This window comes from Cryptomeria japonica, chromosome 10 (assembly GCF_030272615.1).
Source record: "Cryptomeria japonica chromosome 10, Sugi_1.0, whole genome shotgun sequence".
Lineage (NCBI taxonomy): Eukaryota > Viridiplantae > Streptophyta > Pinopsida > Cupressales > Cupressaceae > Cryptomeria > Cryptomeria japonica.
The window spans coordinates 174,559,589-174,579,164 of NC_081414.1; the positions used below are offsets into that span (position 1 = coordinate 174,559,589).

At 36.1% G+C, this 19,576-nt stretch overlaps 1 protein-coding gene across 2 annotated transcripts in view; it reads left to right on the forward strand.

Moving 5' to 3' along the window:
- The window catches only part of LOC131067167 (UPF0481 protein At3g47200), a 46,832-nt gene extending 27,512 nt beyond the window's left edge, over positions 1-19,320 (forward strand). For both annotated transcript variants that reach the window (XM_058002116.2, XM_058002115.2), the window contains exon 2: positions 17,724-19,320. In XM_058002116.2, the coding sequence (XP_057858099.2) occupies positions 17,733-19,220 (1,488 nt within the window). In that variant the 5' untranslated portion in view covers positions 17,724-17,732 and the 3' untranslated portion in view covers positions 19,221-19,320. The remainder of the gene's footprint in view (positions 1-17,723) is intronic.
- The last annotated feature ends 256 nt before the right edge of the window (positions 19,321-19,576 follow it).

Below are 19,576 nucleotides of genomic sequence, written 5' to 3' on the forward strand. Positions count from 1 at the left end.
TTTTAGCTGCAACTATTATCCAAAGAACATATTTTGGGGTTTCCTTCCTAATCGGTGTTTTTGATTAAGGAAAAAATTGGTTTTGAGGTCCCTGAAACCCTATACAATAGGTTTTGAAGGGACCTGAAACCCTCAGATTTTACCAGGATCTGGAACCCACAATACAACGCTGCCAAAGGATACAAAAAAGGAAAAAAAACACCCAAAACATAGCTAAACAGGCTAATGCTAGCCAAACACCAGTGCAACCACAAATAGAAAGAGCCAAACAAACACTCAAAAGATATTCAATGCAAATCAGGCTAGCAACACAATCAAGGCTACAACATCAAACTATAGCTCATAAAAGAAAATAACGAGGGTTTAACAGGAACCCTCAACCAACCAGCAGGTATTTTTCAGGCTCCCTTAACCTGTAACAAAATCTCCAAGTAGCTAGAAGATAGCCCGAACCTTAACCAAAAACAACCACAGTCTATACTAGGCCCTTGAAAACTATCAGCATCCAGCCAGATAAGAATCCATAAGATAAACATTAAGAACTAAAAATAAACATGGGGGTTTTGTAAGGTTCCTCGAACCTTCGATTTGGGTTTTATAATGGCTCCTAGAACCATCAAGAAGAACCTAGTAACCTTAAGGCATATGATAGTCACACCTCTAACAACAAAGTACCTTTCCACCTCTAGAGGATAGGGACCCACCTTAATAGGGACTGACAAAATGGAAACCATCAACAGAGAGAATAAATCTTCTCACCACAAACCAAAGTCCAGCCACCGAGAGATGAAACCACAAAGCTTTATTGGATGTATGGGTTTTGAAAAGGCTCCCAAAACCTTGCACTTAAGAAGAGGCTCGATCCAAATACAATCCCAACAGAAAAGCTCCTCCAAAGTCTCCACTTGTAAAGGAGGAAAGGGAAAGAAACCCAACATCAAGGAGAGGGCTACATTCATCCATCCAACCTTGGAAAATAGGGCATCCAAAGCCCCCAACAAGATCCGTCCCCTCAATCTCATTCAACAAAACCTTCCCCTCGGAAGAAGAATGATCCACCTCAATAGGACAGACTGAGAAAGTCCAAACAAAGAGACCCTGAACAAAACCAAAAACTAGGGTCAAATAGACCCCCCAAACAAAAAACCCCTGCAGCAGCACAACCCACATAGGGGGCTGAAGATGAACATCCAAAGCACAGCCTGAGGGGAGATAAAAACTACCAAAAGAAATTTGGAGTGGTAAGGAAGGAGCATGGTTGTTAGAAAATATCATCAAATAGATCAATGAAAAGGGCACCCAGTCCTAGCTTAAAAGGCTTTCACGCAACCGTCTTAAAAAAGAGGGACAAGGAAAAAGCCAGAGCAAGAAAAACCCAAACCCTTCAAAACCACGCAAAGCTTAAAAAAAACCACAGCCCCTAAGAATAGCTAGCCGTTGGAAGCTCCACCTGGATCCCAAGCCTCCCCCCCACCCCAAGACAACAAGAAGAGGGAGGAGAAAGTGCAAAAACCACCATCATCAACCATAGACATAGCAATGAGGGCCCATCCACACCCAGCACGGGCTAGCCACTCAACCCCAACTACTTGAAGTAGCACTTCGTCCTCAAGGGTACCATTAGCACCATATACCGTGTCATCCACAACCCCCTCCTAGCATCACACCATAGAAAAAGCAATAGGAAGCCAGGATAAACAAATAAAACCCCAACCACAAAGCGGCCCCAAGATGAAGTTTGGAGGCAACACCCCCAAGGTGGGGTCAAGGGGCAACACCCCATGAGGCTAGAAAGGCTTTTACTATTTTATAAAGGAATCGGGTGTTATTTTTATATTGGTTGACATCTTGTAACCCTAATTTTGTAACCAACATAAGTCTTGATAAAAAGGCTAAGGGTTAGGGGTTTTTTGTAGAGAATTTTATAGCATTTTGCAGCGCTATTGAGTTGCAAGGGATTGTTGGTTGTAATCGGTTTTGATTTACTAGATAATAATATTGGACTCTCTATTTTGTGGATGTATATTGAGATTGGGTGAACCACATTAAATATTTTCTCTTCGCTATTATTATTTTTGTGTTTTTTATAAAGATAAACGGGTTTTTTAGGGACCCAAAACTCAAAGTTTTACAGACCAAAGCCAGCAACCAAAGTTTTTGGGGTTGTTATTATTTCTGTGTTAGTATTTATCTGCATATAATTGATATTTTATGCATGCAATTCCTCACACCAATGTCCCTAGTCTCCGCACCAAACTAAGACCCACAAATAGAAATACACGTGGTTGAGAAACAAGGATACAGACAAGGGATATGGAATAGGAATAGAGAGAAGTCCTCCTCACCATCATCATCACCTTCCCCTGATTCATCTACCTCCTCGGTAGAAACCCTAGCCACACACCTTTGGACGCTCATGCTCCCGCACTCCATCATTTCCACCAGCTTCCTCCTCAATGTTGCATATGACGAAGGCTATGTAATAATTACCTTTTGCCAAATTTTCACTTTTCTTTGACTGATTATTGTGATTTTTCTATTACACATGCATAATGCCCAAATTTATGATAATAATAGCATTCAACAGTACTTTTATGATACCTCTGATTCAAGATGATATTTTCCTTGCCTTTTGTAGAGATGGTATAAGAGTTGGTCTCTTCCTCATGATTGTTTGCTTGTCTTGAGCTATCTTATCTAGCATCACCATGTTAGAGTTCCCATGACCTTTCACCTTTGAGATCCATCTAGCACTGTTTCTTCCTATCCTCATGCCTCTTGCATTGGCTTGGGCTTTGAAATCTTTCTCTTAGGAAGATGTTGTGTATCTATTTAGGCAATGTTCATGGGTTTGAGGAGAACCCATTAACTCATCCACAATCAAATTACAAAGGTCCTTTGCCTCTTCAATGGAAATGATATTGAATGCATCTATCTTTTGAGAGAAAACTTTAGATTATTTTCTCCACAATCCTTCACTCCTGCATGGTTTCACCATTTTTCCTTAACTAATTTATCAAACCAAAGACTCTTGTGTGAAAATCTGAAATGGACTCACTATCCTTCATCTAGAATCTCAAAATCTCTTTGAAGCATCTCGAGCTTCACCAATCTGACTTGATTAATCCCTTTGTAACTAGTTTGAAGGATTTTTTAAGCTTCCCTTGCATAATTAACTATTCCCATTCTAAGAAATATTGTATTTATCAAGGATTCTTCTATTAAGCTTAATTCATTAGCATCATACCTCCTTATCTTCTTCAACTACCTCTTTCAGTTGTTTGTGAGGGTTGCAAATCAGGTTGTGTCAATTATATTGGAATGAACCCATTGGCTGTGCAAGCTCCCACAAATAATTTGTAACCATGATGGTCTTCATCTTCTTTTTCCAGACAATGTAGTTTTGTTCATTAAAGGATTGTGGTTGCTTCCAACTCTTTCCTTCATCTCCAACCATGTCTCCTACACTATAAAAGTAAATCCTCAGAAAAATGAATACCCAAATAACAAGGATTTAGGGCCAAATGACTCTAATACCTGTTAAGATATAGCCCTCGTGAATCTAACTGATGGTAAATCGGTTATTATATATATATGATCGATGCTTGAAAGTCATTCTAGAGAGTGCTATTAACACATAGTCCCAATATGTAGATGGAGATAAACTTTGTATACACTGCGATGATAATCATAGTGGGCACAATAGTTATCGTGCCCATGTGATTCTTGATTGCATTATATTAATGGAGCATGCAGTTTGGAAATTAAACATAAACAAACTAATTGTTATGAATGGTTGCCTCCATAAGGGCATGTCCATACGTGGCAGTTATGGCAACTGCCACGTATGGACATGTCCCTACGTAGGCAACCTTGCCTCTTGTATTTAAACTGGATTCAATGATGGAGACGATCAATAACTCATGGCAATCAGTCTTCCAGAATCATTGTCATTATTCTTCTTGATCCATATTTCACAACATGGTATCAGAGCCAAGTTATTATGAGAATAAATTAGACAGCTATATTACTCAAGCATTTATCAGAAGTAAATAACAAATCGACGCAGAGGCTATATAAGTAGAGGATATATCCAACTAAGAAAATATTCAAAATGTCAAGTAATATGAGAGTGGAAGATAGACTCGAAGGAGCCTCCAACTTCGTTTCCTGGAAGATACAAATCATTGCCATTCTTGAAGAACTAGAATTAGAGTCTTACATAGAAGAAAATCTAGACATGCCAAATGATGATCTAGAGAAATCTACCTGGAAAAGGCGTAATAATAAAGCAAAGAAAATAATTATTGACTCAGTCAAAGATCATATTCTTCCATCTATAGCCAGACTGCCTAAAGCATATGAAGTATTTAAAACCATTAAAAATACATAGGAAGTTAACAATGCGAGAAGAATGTTAACCTTGAAACAACAACTTTTAAACATAAAGATGAATAAAGATGATACAATATTTACATAATTTTCAAGGATATTTGAAGTAAAAGACCAATCACAAACTATTGGAAATAAGGTAGATGATCAAGAAATCTCTCTCATAGCCCTAAGAGGATTACCAATTTCATGGGAATGCTACATTCAATGTATTAGTAGAACACCCTCCTTACCCAAATTTGAACAACTTAAGAATGAGTGCATTCAAGAGGAATCTCAACTAATCTCAAGAGGATTAGGGCCAAATAAAGAAGGAGAAATCCAAGCACTTAATACAAATACCTTCAACAAAAAGAAAAAGTTCTCCAAACGGAAGAGAGGAAATAAAAACCATCAGAAAAGAGATATATCTAAAATTCAGTGTTGCAAATGTGACAAATATGGGCACACTCATAGGAATTGTCCAGAAAGGAAGAAAACACAAGCTACTCTAGCCAAAGTCAAAGGAGAAAACTCACGTTTCTTCTTAGCCCTATCAAGCAAAATAAATACAAATAAAAACACTTGGATCATAGACAGTGGAGCATCAAGGCATATAACTAGATTCAAAAATCAGTTTGAAACACTTAATGGGCACTCAAGTGAAGAGGTTACTATTGGAGATAACTCCACATATCCTGTGAAAGGAATTGGGACCTGTACTATCAAACTAAAAAATGGAATATCTCTACAATTAAAGGATGTTCTGTTTGTACCTAGAATAAAAATAAATCTACTGTCAATCTTAGGCCTAGCTGATCAAGGATATTGGGTTACCTTCAATGAAGATAAAGTTCTACTCTGGCCTAAAAATACAAATATTAAAAATGCCATAACAATAGGTTCAAGAGATGTTAGCCTATACAAACTATGCAGTGATCAAAAGGAAGCACTAAATCTTGAAGTTTCAAATAATAATGAATTATGGCACAAAAGATTAGGACACCTAAGATATAGTGCTCTAAAAGATTACTTCAGGACTGCCCCAACTAAAATCTGAACACACAAGTGTTTGCAAAGGATGTGCCTTGGGAAAGAATGTGAAAGTTTCTTTTCCCTCAAGCGAGCACAAATCAAAATCTATTTTAGAACTAATTCACTCAGACCTATGAGTCCCATGTCAACACCATCCCTAACTGGATCCTTATACTACATAATCTTTGTTGACGGCAACTCTCGAAAAACATGGATATATTTTCTAAAGTGAAAAGACTCAAATGAAGTACTATCTAAGTTCAAAGAATTCAAGGCACTAGTAGAAAACCAGTCAGGGAAGAAAATTAAGGTGTTAAGATCCGATAATGGGGGAGAATATACATTTGACAACTTCAAAGACTTTTGTAATGCTGTTGGGATTAAGAGGGAGTATACTGTACCATATAATCCACAATAGAATGGATTAGTATAAAGAAACAACAAAACCATAATTGAAGCAGCAAAAGCCATGATGCATGACCAAAACTTACACACTTCATTCTGGGCAGAAGCTTCAAATACAACAGTCTACATTCAAAATAGATGTCCGCACTTAGTTCTAGAAAACATAACTCTTAAAGAAGTTTTTACAGGGAATAAACCAGACTTAAGTCATTTAAGGATATTTGGTTGTCTCGTATATATACATGTTCCTAAATAAAAGAGGACAAAACTAGAACCATCCGAAAAAAGAGGTATCTTCATTGGCTATAGTGAAAATACTAAAGGATATCACATTTACATTCTAGGGAAAAAATATGTTGAGATAAGTAGAGATGTAAAGTTTGAAGAAAACACTACACTCAAAGATCCTGAGGATGATAACATTACTAAAGAAGAAGAAGATCACATAAATGAGATTGAGAGGGAGACTATCATAGAAAATTCTGAACCTTCAGACACTGAGAGGGAGGACATCATAAGAGCTTCTGAACCTCTTGTTGATGAAAATATTGAAACACTCAATAACAAGAAAAGACCTCTATGGGCAAGGAAAATGATTGAAGAGAATAATGTAGAACCAAATGAAATTTCCAAAGAAAATAAGAGAACAAGAACTCTAAAATGTTATGTTGCACTTCTAAGCGAACTCACAAATTCTAAACCAACACATGTCAGAGAAGCTTTATTAAAATAGGCTTGGAAAGATGCTATGGTTGAAGAATATCAATCTATACTAAAGAATGATGTTTGGGATATAGTGCCCAGACCAAAAGACAAATCAGTTGTCTCATCCAAGTGGTTATTCAAGATCAAATATGCATCTGATGGCAGCATTGAAAAACATAAAGCTCACTTTGTGGCCAGGGGATTCTCTTAGAAAGCATGAATTGATTATGAAGAGACATTTGCCCCAGTTGCCTGGTATACGTCAGTAAGAACAATCATTGCAATTGCAACATCCAAAGGATGGAAAATTCACCAAATGGATGTAAAGACTACCTTCCTAAATGGTTCAATTGAAGAAGAAGTATATATAGAACAACCAGAAGGATTCACCATACATGATAAAAATTGCTATGTTTGTAAACTAAAGAAAGCTCTCTATGGGCTAGAACAAGCACCTAGGGCCTGGTATGCAAGGATAGACAACTATCTGTCCAAACTAGGGTACTCCAAGAACCTAGCAGATCCCAACATCTACTTCAAGGCTTCAAATGGCAATATGATTATATTGGTCCTTTATGTGGATGATCTTTTGATAACAGGAAAGGATAATCTCATTGTGAAATGTAAGCAAGATCTGGCAGTAGAATTTGATATGAAGGATCTAGGGCTTCTACATTATTTTCTGGGATTAGAAGTATCGCAGAAGAAAAACTACATCTTCCTAAATCAAGGAAAGTACACCACAGATATTCTAACTAGATTTGGGATGATGGAGTGTAAGCCATTAGCTACACCAATGGAAACTAATTTGCACAAGCTAAAAATTGAGGTGGAAGATTCAGAAACTATAGATCCCACTCTCTACAGACAAATCATCGGTTCACTCATGTATTTGGTAAATACTCATCCTGATATCTGCTATGCTACAAATGTATTAAGTCACTTCATGTGTGAACCTAAGAAGATATATCTAATGGCTGCTAAACAAATTCTAAGATATTTACGAGGCACAATCAGACTTGTCTTAAAGTATGAAAATGTTGAGATTCAACTTGAAGGATATTCTGATTTTGATTGGGCCAGAAGTACCACTGACCGTAAAAGTACTACAGGGTGTTGCTTCAGTCTTGGTTCTACTATGATATCTTGGTTCAGCAGAAAACAGTCAGCAGTTTCACAAAGCTCCACCAAATCAGAATATATGGCAGCCTCCATGGGAGCTCGTGAAGCGGTATGGCTGAGAAAGTTATTATTTGGATTATTTGGAAAAACTCTGAGTTCAACAATAATTCACTGTGATAATCAGAGCTATATCAAGCTCTCAGTAAATCCAGTTTTTCACAATCGATCCAAACATATTGAGATCCCTTATCACTACATAAGAGATATGGTAGATCGAAACGTTATAAAACTAGTGTACATCAATACTGAAGAACAAAATGTTGATATCTTCACCAAGCCACTTGCAAGATTGAAGATAGAATACTTCAGAAGTAAACTTGGTATGACTAGATTATAATTGAGATTATTAGGATGAAATTCCTACCATGTGTAATTTGTTCATGAATAAATAAATAAAATGTATATTGCAATATTCTAACTGTGTTCAAGAAGATGACAATCTTCTTATGTTTAAGGTTACTATTTCAAGGTGACAATCTTGACAATAGTTGACCAAGTGTCAAGATTGACTACATTAAGTTGTTGTCCTAGACTGTGTCGGATATCTTGATCCTAAAGTATGTGATCATCTCATGATTGACTTCTTAAGTGATTGTCCTGGACTGAGCCAAATATCATGATAGTGAGTCTATTGTCATGACAAGACTATATTAAATATTGTCCCAAATTGTGTCAGAAGTCATGAAAGAATATGCTCCCAAGAAAATTACTTAGATCCACTCCTGCTAAGAGGGAGTGTTAAGATATAGCCCTCGTGAATCTAACTGATGGTAAATCAGTTATTATATATATATGATCGATGCCTGAAAGTCATTCTGGAGACTACTATTAACACATAGTCCCAATATGCAGGTGGACATAATCTTTGTATACACTACGATGATAATCACAGTGGGCATGATAGTTATTGTGCCCATGTGATTCTCGATCGCATTATATTAACGGAGCATGCAGTTTGCAAATTAAACATAAACAAACTAATTGTTATGAACAGTTGCCTCCGTAGGGGCATGTCCATACATGGCAATTGCCACGTATGGACATGTCCCTACGTAGGCAACCTTTCTTCTTTTATTTAAACCAAATTCAATGATGGAGACGATCAATAACTCATGGCAATTAGTCTTCCAGAATCGCTGTCATTATTCTTCGATCCATATTTCACAACAATACCAACTTAAAAAATTAAAATGCCCAAATATGGATAATCACAGACAACTAAAATTGTTGTTCAATTTCAGAACTAGCTAGGAATGCAAACACTAATAGTTTTGAAAAACAAACTAGAGATAGACAATATTTTTTCTTTCTAATAAATACGGAAATAAAGTCTTACAAAATAAAAATTAATACTCAAAAATAGAACTAATTACAAATTAATTATTTACAAATACATGCCTACAACATTCTAGAGTTCTACCTAGTCAAATGTTTGGAGGTTCACTACCCCTTCAAACTACTTCTTGCATGGAGCTTCTAACTATTTAAAGAATCATTGTTCAATGAACAAACACTCCCAGCTATTGTTGTAACCTCAGAAAAAATTCTTTGCAGAAGTAATATTCACACAAAAACATTTTTCTAGACTTATTGACTACTGGGAACATTCTCCCTTTTGTCTCTTGTTGATCAATCATATTCTCACATAAAAAATTAAATTCAAAATGACCTACCACAATAAATGTTGTTGCAAATTGGATTTGTGCATCGGAAGCAAGTTGAGGAATGCAATCCCAAGGAAAATCTATTGTAGGTTGTTGCTACTCTTGATAAGGTAGTCAAACATCAAGTGGCTAAAAAAAATAAATTAAACAATTGCATATTATTGAAAAGTGATTATTCTACCCTATGATGTAAGAAATAATTTTTCATTGTTAATCAATTGTTTTCTTATTTCATAATTCATTATGCCAAAGGTGCTCCCTATTAGAGAAATCAGCCTAACATGAGGCATCAATGCCATAGAATTCAACAGAGATATGCAAGACGATGCAATGCATCACATCCTTAGATATTTCTCATTATTGCATTTTTTTATTTACCATTTGCTGATTTCCATGTGATTACTTTTTTTGAGGACAATCAACACCCAAATCAATGGCACAAAATTTTGAACTTAACCCCAACAAAATTTTGTGATTATTTTCTCAACTAAAATTAATACCCCTTTTACCTACAAAATCTTACGACTCATACTGAACTGATAATAATTTAGATTTAAAAAAAAAAAATTGAAATATGAAGATCATTAAATGTAATTAAAAAGTTTTTTCAATAAAAGTGGAGAACCACTAATTTTATTTATTATAAATTTTTACAAACCTGATTCAAAGAGCATTGGTAGGAAAAAACCAGGCAAAGAAAACCTTCAGTCTTGCTCATAAAAAGACCACCATTGGGTGGATATAGCATATAAAATTACATGAAAAAAGGAGATTTCAACCCTCCAACCCATGCCCAAACTATCCAAAAAAGCCTATAATCCAACCCTGAGTACAATATGAGAACCCAACCCATTCAAAGCTTGGGAGCCAATTACAAAATTCACCTATTGAAAAACTTAAAAAATGCCAAGCATGCAACCATCAAGGATGAAGAAACCAGTTGCTTGGACCCACATCCGGAGGAGGCGAAATCACCTCATATTAAGAATCAATCAAAACCTGATCATTCGGAGCAATCACCTGCAAAGGTTCCACCATGCTTGGAAGAGATATAACTGCATTCATAGACTCAAGAAGAAAGTGTAAACCTAAAAAAACATTTACAACAGTAGCCAAGGTAACTGGCAACACATGATCCAAGAAAACTTCAAGAGAAAGCACATTATCATCATAGTTATCGGAAACCAAACCTCCTCTTAATACAAAAAGTAATTCACAATGCCAGCTACTAGATAGTATAATTGATGTTGAGATAAAAAGCCACCATAAGGAAAATCACCAAGTTCAAAATGATAAGAAGACAGAGTACAATCCAAATTAAAAGCAGAATAAAAAGAGGAATGTAAGTATGCATCCAATAATGCCTGAACCAAAGAAGCATCCGAGATCATATCCATACAAATAGTAACAAACTGAGAAGCCACTTCAGCAAGAAGAACATTAGCATTTTCCACTAGCTACCTTCGGCCCACCACCTTACGAATAGAAAAAGAAAACTCTGAAGAATGTAACTTAAACAACCTACCAATCTTCTCATCATCGAAGGCATGAGTATCCTAAAAATCACAAATCTCAATAGGCAGCAAAATTTTGTAACTGACAGTATAAACATCCATCAAGAAAACACAAAAAACCATAAAAACAAGCAATGCAAAATGCATAGAGTCGGCGAGCATATATAAAAGAATAAAAATAAGAATCATTTTTTGATAACCTCATACCACTAACAGTCATAAAATCAAACAAGCCTAACAGTCCATCTCATTGAAAAAAATTGATACAAAACTATAAGGCCACATGAACCATAATACATTCCCCGTACTAGCAAAGTCTCACAAGACGCCACACCACATAGAAGAATCATTAACGAAAGTCTTAAACAAGAAACCTCATGCCGAGCAAAGAGCCATACAAGAAATATCATAAAACAGTGCAAGAAATTCATACACCTCACCCAAGACATCACCAATCAACACATCATCTCAGAAGCAATGATTCGGCCAACACATTCCTTCCAATCATAAACAAGAATGCAATCTAATCACATCAAGTAGAGAGCCAAAAAAAAAGACCCCTGATTCCATCCAACTAAATGTGTATAAATATTAATGATCCCAAGTAAAGTGCGAGGTCGAGACAGAGCCTAAGAGGGTGACCCAAAAACAATCAAATAAAAACAAATATCCCCACAAGCAGACCCCAAGAAACTGCTAAGGTCTCTCAGACAAAGGAGGCAGACAACAAACATCTATCTCCTCCAGTATTTGAATATTCTCTTCTAATGCCTTATTAGCCAAATATTCTGCAATGAAATTTGGTTCCCTATAACAATGAGAAAAATAATATGAATTAAAAACCTTAATTTGTAACAAAATTTTATCCAACCAATATTGTAGATGCTAAGAATGACAAAATCAATTGGCTACAACATAAAAGACCACCATAGAATCTCCTTCAATCACAACATCTTTAAAATTCAATAAAATTAACAAATCTAGACCAACAGAAAGTGTTTGAAATTTCGCAGCATTGTTAGTCCCATAAAGGATACACTGACACCTTGCCTTAACAATTTTGGAATCATCATCAATAACCACACCCCAATTGTAGACTTACCTGGGTTGCCTTGTGAGGCACCATCAAAATTTAGCTTATACTTGGATCTAGGAGGTCGCAACCAAGTCAACTCCTTTTTGTTGATTTTAGAAGCCATACTCCTAGAAATAGCACCCTGAAGAGGGAGTAAATTCAAGGCCAAACAATGCCTCGTAATCTAGCTATCGCAAGAGGAAAAAAAGCATTGAGAATCCAAACCCTTGTATATAAAATCCAATGCAACTTCTGAAATGGATTTTTCTATACAGTAAAGAACATCAGCGAGGGAAGAAATCTTTTTCCTAAAAAATTTGTTGGTCCTCTCCAGCCATATATTCCAGATCAGAATAGAAGGGGAAATGTCCCATAGACAAGCATAAAAAGAGGATGAGCACAAAGAAGGCCAACTCCTAAACTGGGACTGTATATCCCCACATAATGTTGCAGACCAATTCAATTTACCAAATAGCCAATACCAACACTCTGAAGAAAAGGGACAATGAATAAAAAGGTGATCAGTCGATTCCAAAGAACAACCACACAACACACAAGGAAACACAATAGTAATCCCAAGTCTATCTAATCTGATACCAGTGAGGACTCTATCTTGGACAACCAACCAAGCAAAACCACCTGCCTTTGGAAGACAGGCAATATGCCAAAAAAATCTAAAGGGGCACAACTCCCCCTGTAGCTAGCAGATAAAAACTTATACCTGCATTTAACCATATACCCCCCAGACTTAGAATGGATCCAAATTAACTCATCATCTCTTTTTGAAAAAACAATTTTCTGCTTATTTAACTCCTCAATATAAGAAGACTTAATCTCTTTCCCAACATGGAATGAATCAATCGATTTCCATCTAACAACCAGCACAAGACCAGACAAATCCAAATAAAAATAATCCGCCACAAAACTTCCCCAAGAAGACTTTAACTGAGACATAAGGGTCGACCAATCTCTAATACTAGTCAAAGCAGCATAACCATTCCATACGTCCTCCCAAAATTTGTCTTTCCTACCATTATGCACAAGCCAAGATAAACTAGGGAGGATAACATACCTACATTTGGACATAAAATTCCATATTGTTGATCCATGGCGAAGCGAAGAAGCTGTGAAAATAGTCTCCCTAGGTCTATTCTCTAAATATTTTGCAAACAAAATCGAAGCCCACTTGGAAGAAGGTTCTTTATATAACTTCCACACTTATTTAGCCCCTAATGCCAAATTTTGTTACCTAAGTCTCTGATACTAGCTCCTCCTAGGTTCTTCAAAGAACAAACCTTATCCCAAGCCAACAATGGTATTCGAGCCCTACCACTAACATTATCATTCCATAAGAAGGTCCTCAAAACTACCTGCAAATTAACAACTACCTTTTCAAGAGCCTTTAAGACTAACATCAGATAAATAGGAACCACATTCAAAACAGACTTGATAAGCACTATTTTACTAGGGAAAGTAAGCCACTTATGGCTCCAAGAAAGAATCCTTGTCGATATGGAAGAGGAGATTATTTCCCAAAAGTTATGCTTTTTAGAACCAATAAAAAAAGGAATCCCTAAGTACTTGCAAGGGAAGTGACCAACATTAAATCCCCAAAACTTAACCAACCTTGATTGTACCAAGGGAGAAACATTAAGAAAAAAGATCTTAGATTTAGCACTATTCACTTTTTGACCACGAAAGGCTGAATAATCTATGATAATCTTGTAATAACGTTTGCCATGGCCATAGTAGATCACCCAAAAAATAAAGTATCATCAGCAAAAGATAATGTGAGTGCTTATCTACCATATTTGGAATACTAATACCTTTCCAAAGACCAACCTTGCTAGTAGCCAAGATAGATCTACTTAAGGCTTCAGCCAATATGATAAACAAAAAAGGAGACAAAGGATCACCTTGCCGAAGCCCTCTAGATGAGGCAAAAAAACCACAAGGGGAACCATTCAAGATAACAAAAAATATGGTAGTTGAAATACATTCATTAATCCATCTCACCCACTTGACCCCAAAACCAAATTTTCTAAGAATAGAAGATAAAGCTTGCCAACTAACCCTATCATAAGCTTTCATCATATATAACTTTTAGAATCATTGTAGGAATAGATATAGGTTGGAGATAGAGTGCAAAAATTCATGTGCCACAATGGCCCCTTCTGCAGTATCCCTACCAGGAACAAATCCACCCTGCTCACCCGAAATAATCTTAGGGATGAGCCTAGCAAGCCTCATAGAGATTGCCTTAGTAATATTAGGGGTGAGCCTAGCAAGCCTCATAGAGATTGCCTTAATAAAAGTGTTATATAAAAATAAAAATAAAAAAATTCACATACAATCAAATACATCTCTATTATAAACTTATTTATTTATTTAAATTAAATATTTTATAAATGATATGAAATTTTTTAATTAAATTAGTTTATTTAAAATAAAATATTTATTAAAATAGAGTACATGATTTTTAATAAAAAAATTCTTATGTCTATTTTTCCTAAATTATCAATTTTTATTAATATTCGGATTTTGATACATTTTGAGTTTTTATTTAGTTTAGTCTATTTTAACATTTAATTTAGATTTACGTTTGAAAATAAAACACATTCTTTTAGTTATAATACAAAACTTATTATTTTTATTTTCTTTATTTTGTTGAATTTATCAATGTCAATATTTATGTAGTTTATTTTCTTAAAGTAAATAGATGGAAAAAAATTAGGAGTAATAATTAACAAAAAAATCAAAATTTGTTTGAACTCTCCCTCTCTCTATCAATTTGTTTGTCTCTCCCCTTTATTTTTTGCCCTATATCTATCCGTCACTATTTCTACTCTCTCCTTATTCCTCTCTCTCTTTATATCCTTCTACTTCTCTTTTATCATTTCTATATTTCTCTCCCACTCTCTCTCCTCCCCTTTCTATCTATTAATATACATCTCTTTCCATCTATATCTATATCTCCATATCTCAAACACACACACACCATGCTTCTCCCTCCCTATCACAGTACTTATCTCTCTCACTCTCACTCTCTCTCACACACACTCTCTCTCTATTACTTATCTCTATCACCTCCTTTATCTCTCATTTGTACCCGTCTATCTCTATCTTCCCATCTCTCCCTCTCCCTCTCCCTCTCTATCTCTCTTTTATTCACTCCATCTCTCCTACTCTCTCTCTATAGCCCTCTCTCTAGCTCTCTCTATATGTCATCTCTATCTCCCCTTCTTTCATTGCCTCCTTTCTCTCTCTATTTCTCCTTCTCTCTCTCCCTCCATCCCTTCTTCTCTTCCTTTCTATTTTACATATATATCTCTCCCCTTCTATATTTCCCAAGTTGTATCTATCTCTCCATCTCTCCCTCTTTCTATTCCTATGTCACCTTTTCTCACCCCCTTTCCTTGTCACTCCTTGTTTTGATATCTCTCTAATTATCTCTACTCCCTACTCTACCTCCCCATCTCTGCCTCTCTATCTATTTATATTCATATCTCCCTCTCTATCTCTCTCCATATATATATATATATATATATATATATATATATAATCTCTCTCACTCTTATACACACTCCTAATTTCTCCCTTCTTATCTCTATCTCTCTATCTTCCTCCCTCTATTTATTGTATCTTTCACCTTCTTCTCTCTTGTTCTTTCCTCCTCTATCTTTATCTCCCTATCTCTCCCTCTTCCTCTCTATCTATATCACATTATCTCCACCTCTCTCTTATTCACTTCATCTTTCTTTCTCTATATTTCTATTTCTCTCCCTTTATACCCCTCTTAATCCTCTTTCTATCTTTTTCTCTCCATGTCTCTCTACCTCCATCTCCTTCTCACTCTACATTTGTTTCTATCCATAGCTTTCTTTACCCATGTCTCCCTACCTCCCTAACTCTCTTCCTATACCTATCTTTTTGCCCATTCCTCTATATATCTCTCTATATATCACCCTCTCTCTATATCTATCCCTCTCCCTCTCCCTCTTACTCTTTTTATATTGAGCTATTTTACGTCTCTCCCCACTCTTCTTATATCTCTTCCTCTACCTATCTCTCTTCCTCTCTCCCTATCTTTTCTCTTTGTGTCTCTAGATGTAATGCCCCGCCAGGAAACCCCGAAGGGATAAAGCTAAAACACACAAATGGAGTGCAATAATTTTTTTTTAGTCTCTGCTGAGACTGTATTTTTGTTGTGTTATGTTAATTTTGTAACAACAAATGTGAAATGTGTAATTAAATAATCACGTTGGGAAACTCTTTAGGTGTTAGTTGATGTCTTCCGCTATGTAATCTGAATCTTTGATATCTTGTTGTATCTTAATGTTGTGTAACTTTTAAAAAAAAATTATTGCACTCTATTCTTGTGTTATGGCTTAATCGCTTCGGGGTTTCCTCTCGAGGCATTACATTAAAATTTGGATGTCTTGGGAATTGTGCACATGGGGTCCACTTGCTAGCTAGCTCATCACTACCTTGAGATTCATGCACACACGCGTGGGGTCCACCGGGCGCCGAGCTAGCACCTTGTGTCAAAGCCTCATCCCTTTCTCCTCGTTCCTTTCTGTCTCCCCTCATCTCTCCCTCCCTCTCTCTCCCCATCTCTTCCTCCCTCACTTCCTCTCTATCCACCCTATTTGTCTCTCTCTCATTCTCTTCCAACGTATCTCTATATCTCTCTTTATCAGTCCCATATATCTCTCTCCCTCTCTCTATCTCCCCCCTATCTATTTGTTAATATTTCTCTCTTCCTCTCTATATCTCCTTATATATTTATCTCTCTATCTCACCATCTATATCTCTCTCTCTCTACTCCCTCTTCCTCTATACAACTTCATTTCCCTATATCCCTTTATCTATATATCTCCATTTCCCTATATCCCTCTATCTATATCTCTCCATCTCCCTCTTTCTATCTCTCCATCTATTTGTTTCGTATTCTTATCCCCATTTTTCTCTAAACATGTCTCCCTCTCTATCCATGCATCTATCTCCCTCTCCCTCACTCTCCCTCTTCCTAGACCAATATACTTATATTTGTATCTCTCTCTCTGTGTATGTTTTGTTTCTATCATATTAGGATCATTGTAAGTCGATGCATAGTTGATTTCAAGCTATCATTTGTCCATTGAGATCTTTGTTACACAAACAACATCATTTGCTAAGTGATCTACCAAGTAAACTTATGCACTATACAAAGATATGCCAAAAATAGATCACTTTTTTTTCCTAATTTGCTTTACACACCTCTTCGACATACCTATTACACACAAAGGTACAATTGCTAGTACTAATAATTCATAGTCTTTTCCGAATGCTTATAAATCATAGTGTGAAGAATCCGCTAGTGTAACTTATCGTTTTCTTTTGCTAGAGTGGGGGTAAAAGGGAGACAAAGGATTTAGGTGGTCTATTTTAAAAAAGAAAAGGTTTTATTTTCTTTAAAAAAAGACCTTGTCGTTATATTGCTTCTTAAGTGTGAAAGACACGTCAAGTTACATATTCATGGCTACGAAACAATTTGCCCTTTCGGGTCTCCTTCGAATGAATAAAATACACAGCTCAACGAGTAATGTTCTGCTCAATTTTAGTTTTAATGTATTTTTTAATAATTCCGTCTCATTATTTCTACGCAATGTATGCTCGGTATTTGTTCAGTGCTAAGTTTGGGAACTTTTGCAAATGTTTAAAAATATACGTTATTTATGTGGTTCCTCACCCTTTTTGTCCTAGTGACTTCATCATGTTTGTTTTTTTCAGGAAGTATTTATGGAAGCTGAAAACAATATAGCAACTGTTAAAATAGACATCCAAAATGGAGAGAGGCAAGGACCGTTGGAAGTGAACAGAGAACCTGAATCATGGTTTGATAAACTAAAACTTGATCCCGCATTTATTAACTACAAAAACAGAAAAACGTCCGCTGATGTATCTATATATCGGGTGCCCGAAATTATAAAGAAAGCCAACCGAGAAGCTTATGATCCTTTGGTTGTGTTTCTTGGACCTTTTCATCACAAGAAAGACCAGCAGATGACTGTAATGGACGAATACAAGCTTCAAGCAGTAGACAGAACTGTGGAAAGGATCCCTAATATGACCAGGGAACACTTAGTCGACAAGGTTAAAGAACTACATGAAGAGATCAGAGATTGCTATGAAGACTCGGCCAATGAATGGGATGACAATGCGCTTGTCTCGATGATGACCATGGATGCATGCTTTATTCTTGAGTTCCTTCAAATGGACATGCCCAATTCTAGCCTTGTTTTCCACTCGCACAGAGCTAATAGCATTAAAAGAGGAGAGATTTTAATGGACATTTTGAAGCTAGAAAATCAGATTCCTCTATGTATTCTGAAAAAGATCCTAAAATTGGAGTTGAAAGATCCTGTAGCCTTCTTAGCTGACACATTGAATCGTTGCATGGGGTGCTATTTTCAAGGCTATCCGTTCAAGGAAAATAAACATAATGAAGATCTAATTGCCAAATTTATTAAAGGAGGTGCATTCCATCTATTGGATTTGTCAAGACAGGTTATTGCAGATTTCTTGTCAGATTCAAATTCCGGTTGCAAGGCTGATAACCCCATTAAATCTTGTGCTTGCATTGCCACTCCAAATGGCGTTGGTTGTTTTAGAGGGGCAAGCTGGGAGCATATAATTCGTGGGCTTCGTGGGTCTGCTGCAGTAGATGGAAGTATGATGCCATCAGCCGAAAAGTTGGAAGAAGCTGGAATTAAATTGAAACAGAGCACTGGAGGAAAAGTCCACTTTAAACGCAGATTTTTGCGAAGCAGTACACTTTATCTCCCTCAAATCATTGTGGATGATAACACAGAAATATTCTTGAGAAATCTCATTGCTCTTGAAGAGTGTCAAATGCAGGAAAATTACAAAATTACGCGAGTGATTTCCCTCAACCTGTATAGAATGGATTGCTTAATTGACTCCAGGGAGGATGTTGGGCTGTTTCGGAAAGCGAGAATTATAAAAAATTATCTGGGTAGTGATAAGCAAGTAGCTAAAATGTTCAATGCTCTGTGCGTCGGAATCACGGAAGAGCATGATTTGAAGGATGTTTTGACAGAAGTTCATGAACACTACGATAGCAAGCTGAAAGTATGGATGAGCGAGTTCCGGAAAGAGCATTGTTCAAGTCCATGGTACATTATCTCCTTAGTAGCAGCGGTAATACTTGTAGTACTCACACTTTTGCAAACCATCTACACAATGGAAAGTTATTTCAAATCTTAGAAAATCGTTCTTCCTAGACATATTGAATTTTAGAGTTTCATGTAGGGTGCATGGAGAACTGAATATAAAGAATGTGTGTACTATTATGTGAAGTATAATAGGTATATCAATAGAAAACTTTTATATAAATTAATATATTTTATAATATAATCTGATTTGTGTATTAGAAGATATATTATTTTTCTTTATTAATTTTTTATGTAAGTTATTTAAGATATAACATATTATGCATCAGAATTACTATCAAGCATAACTTTTAGCAAATTTTGAACATGATAAACAAGTATGATAACAACTGTCTAAACATGTGGATTACCGAGCTCACAGTAAGGAATTGCTCAAAGCCATTGTATATT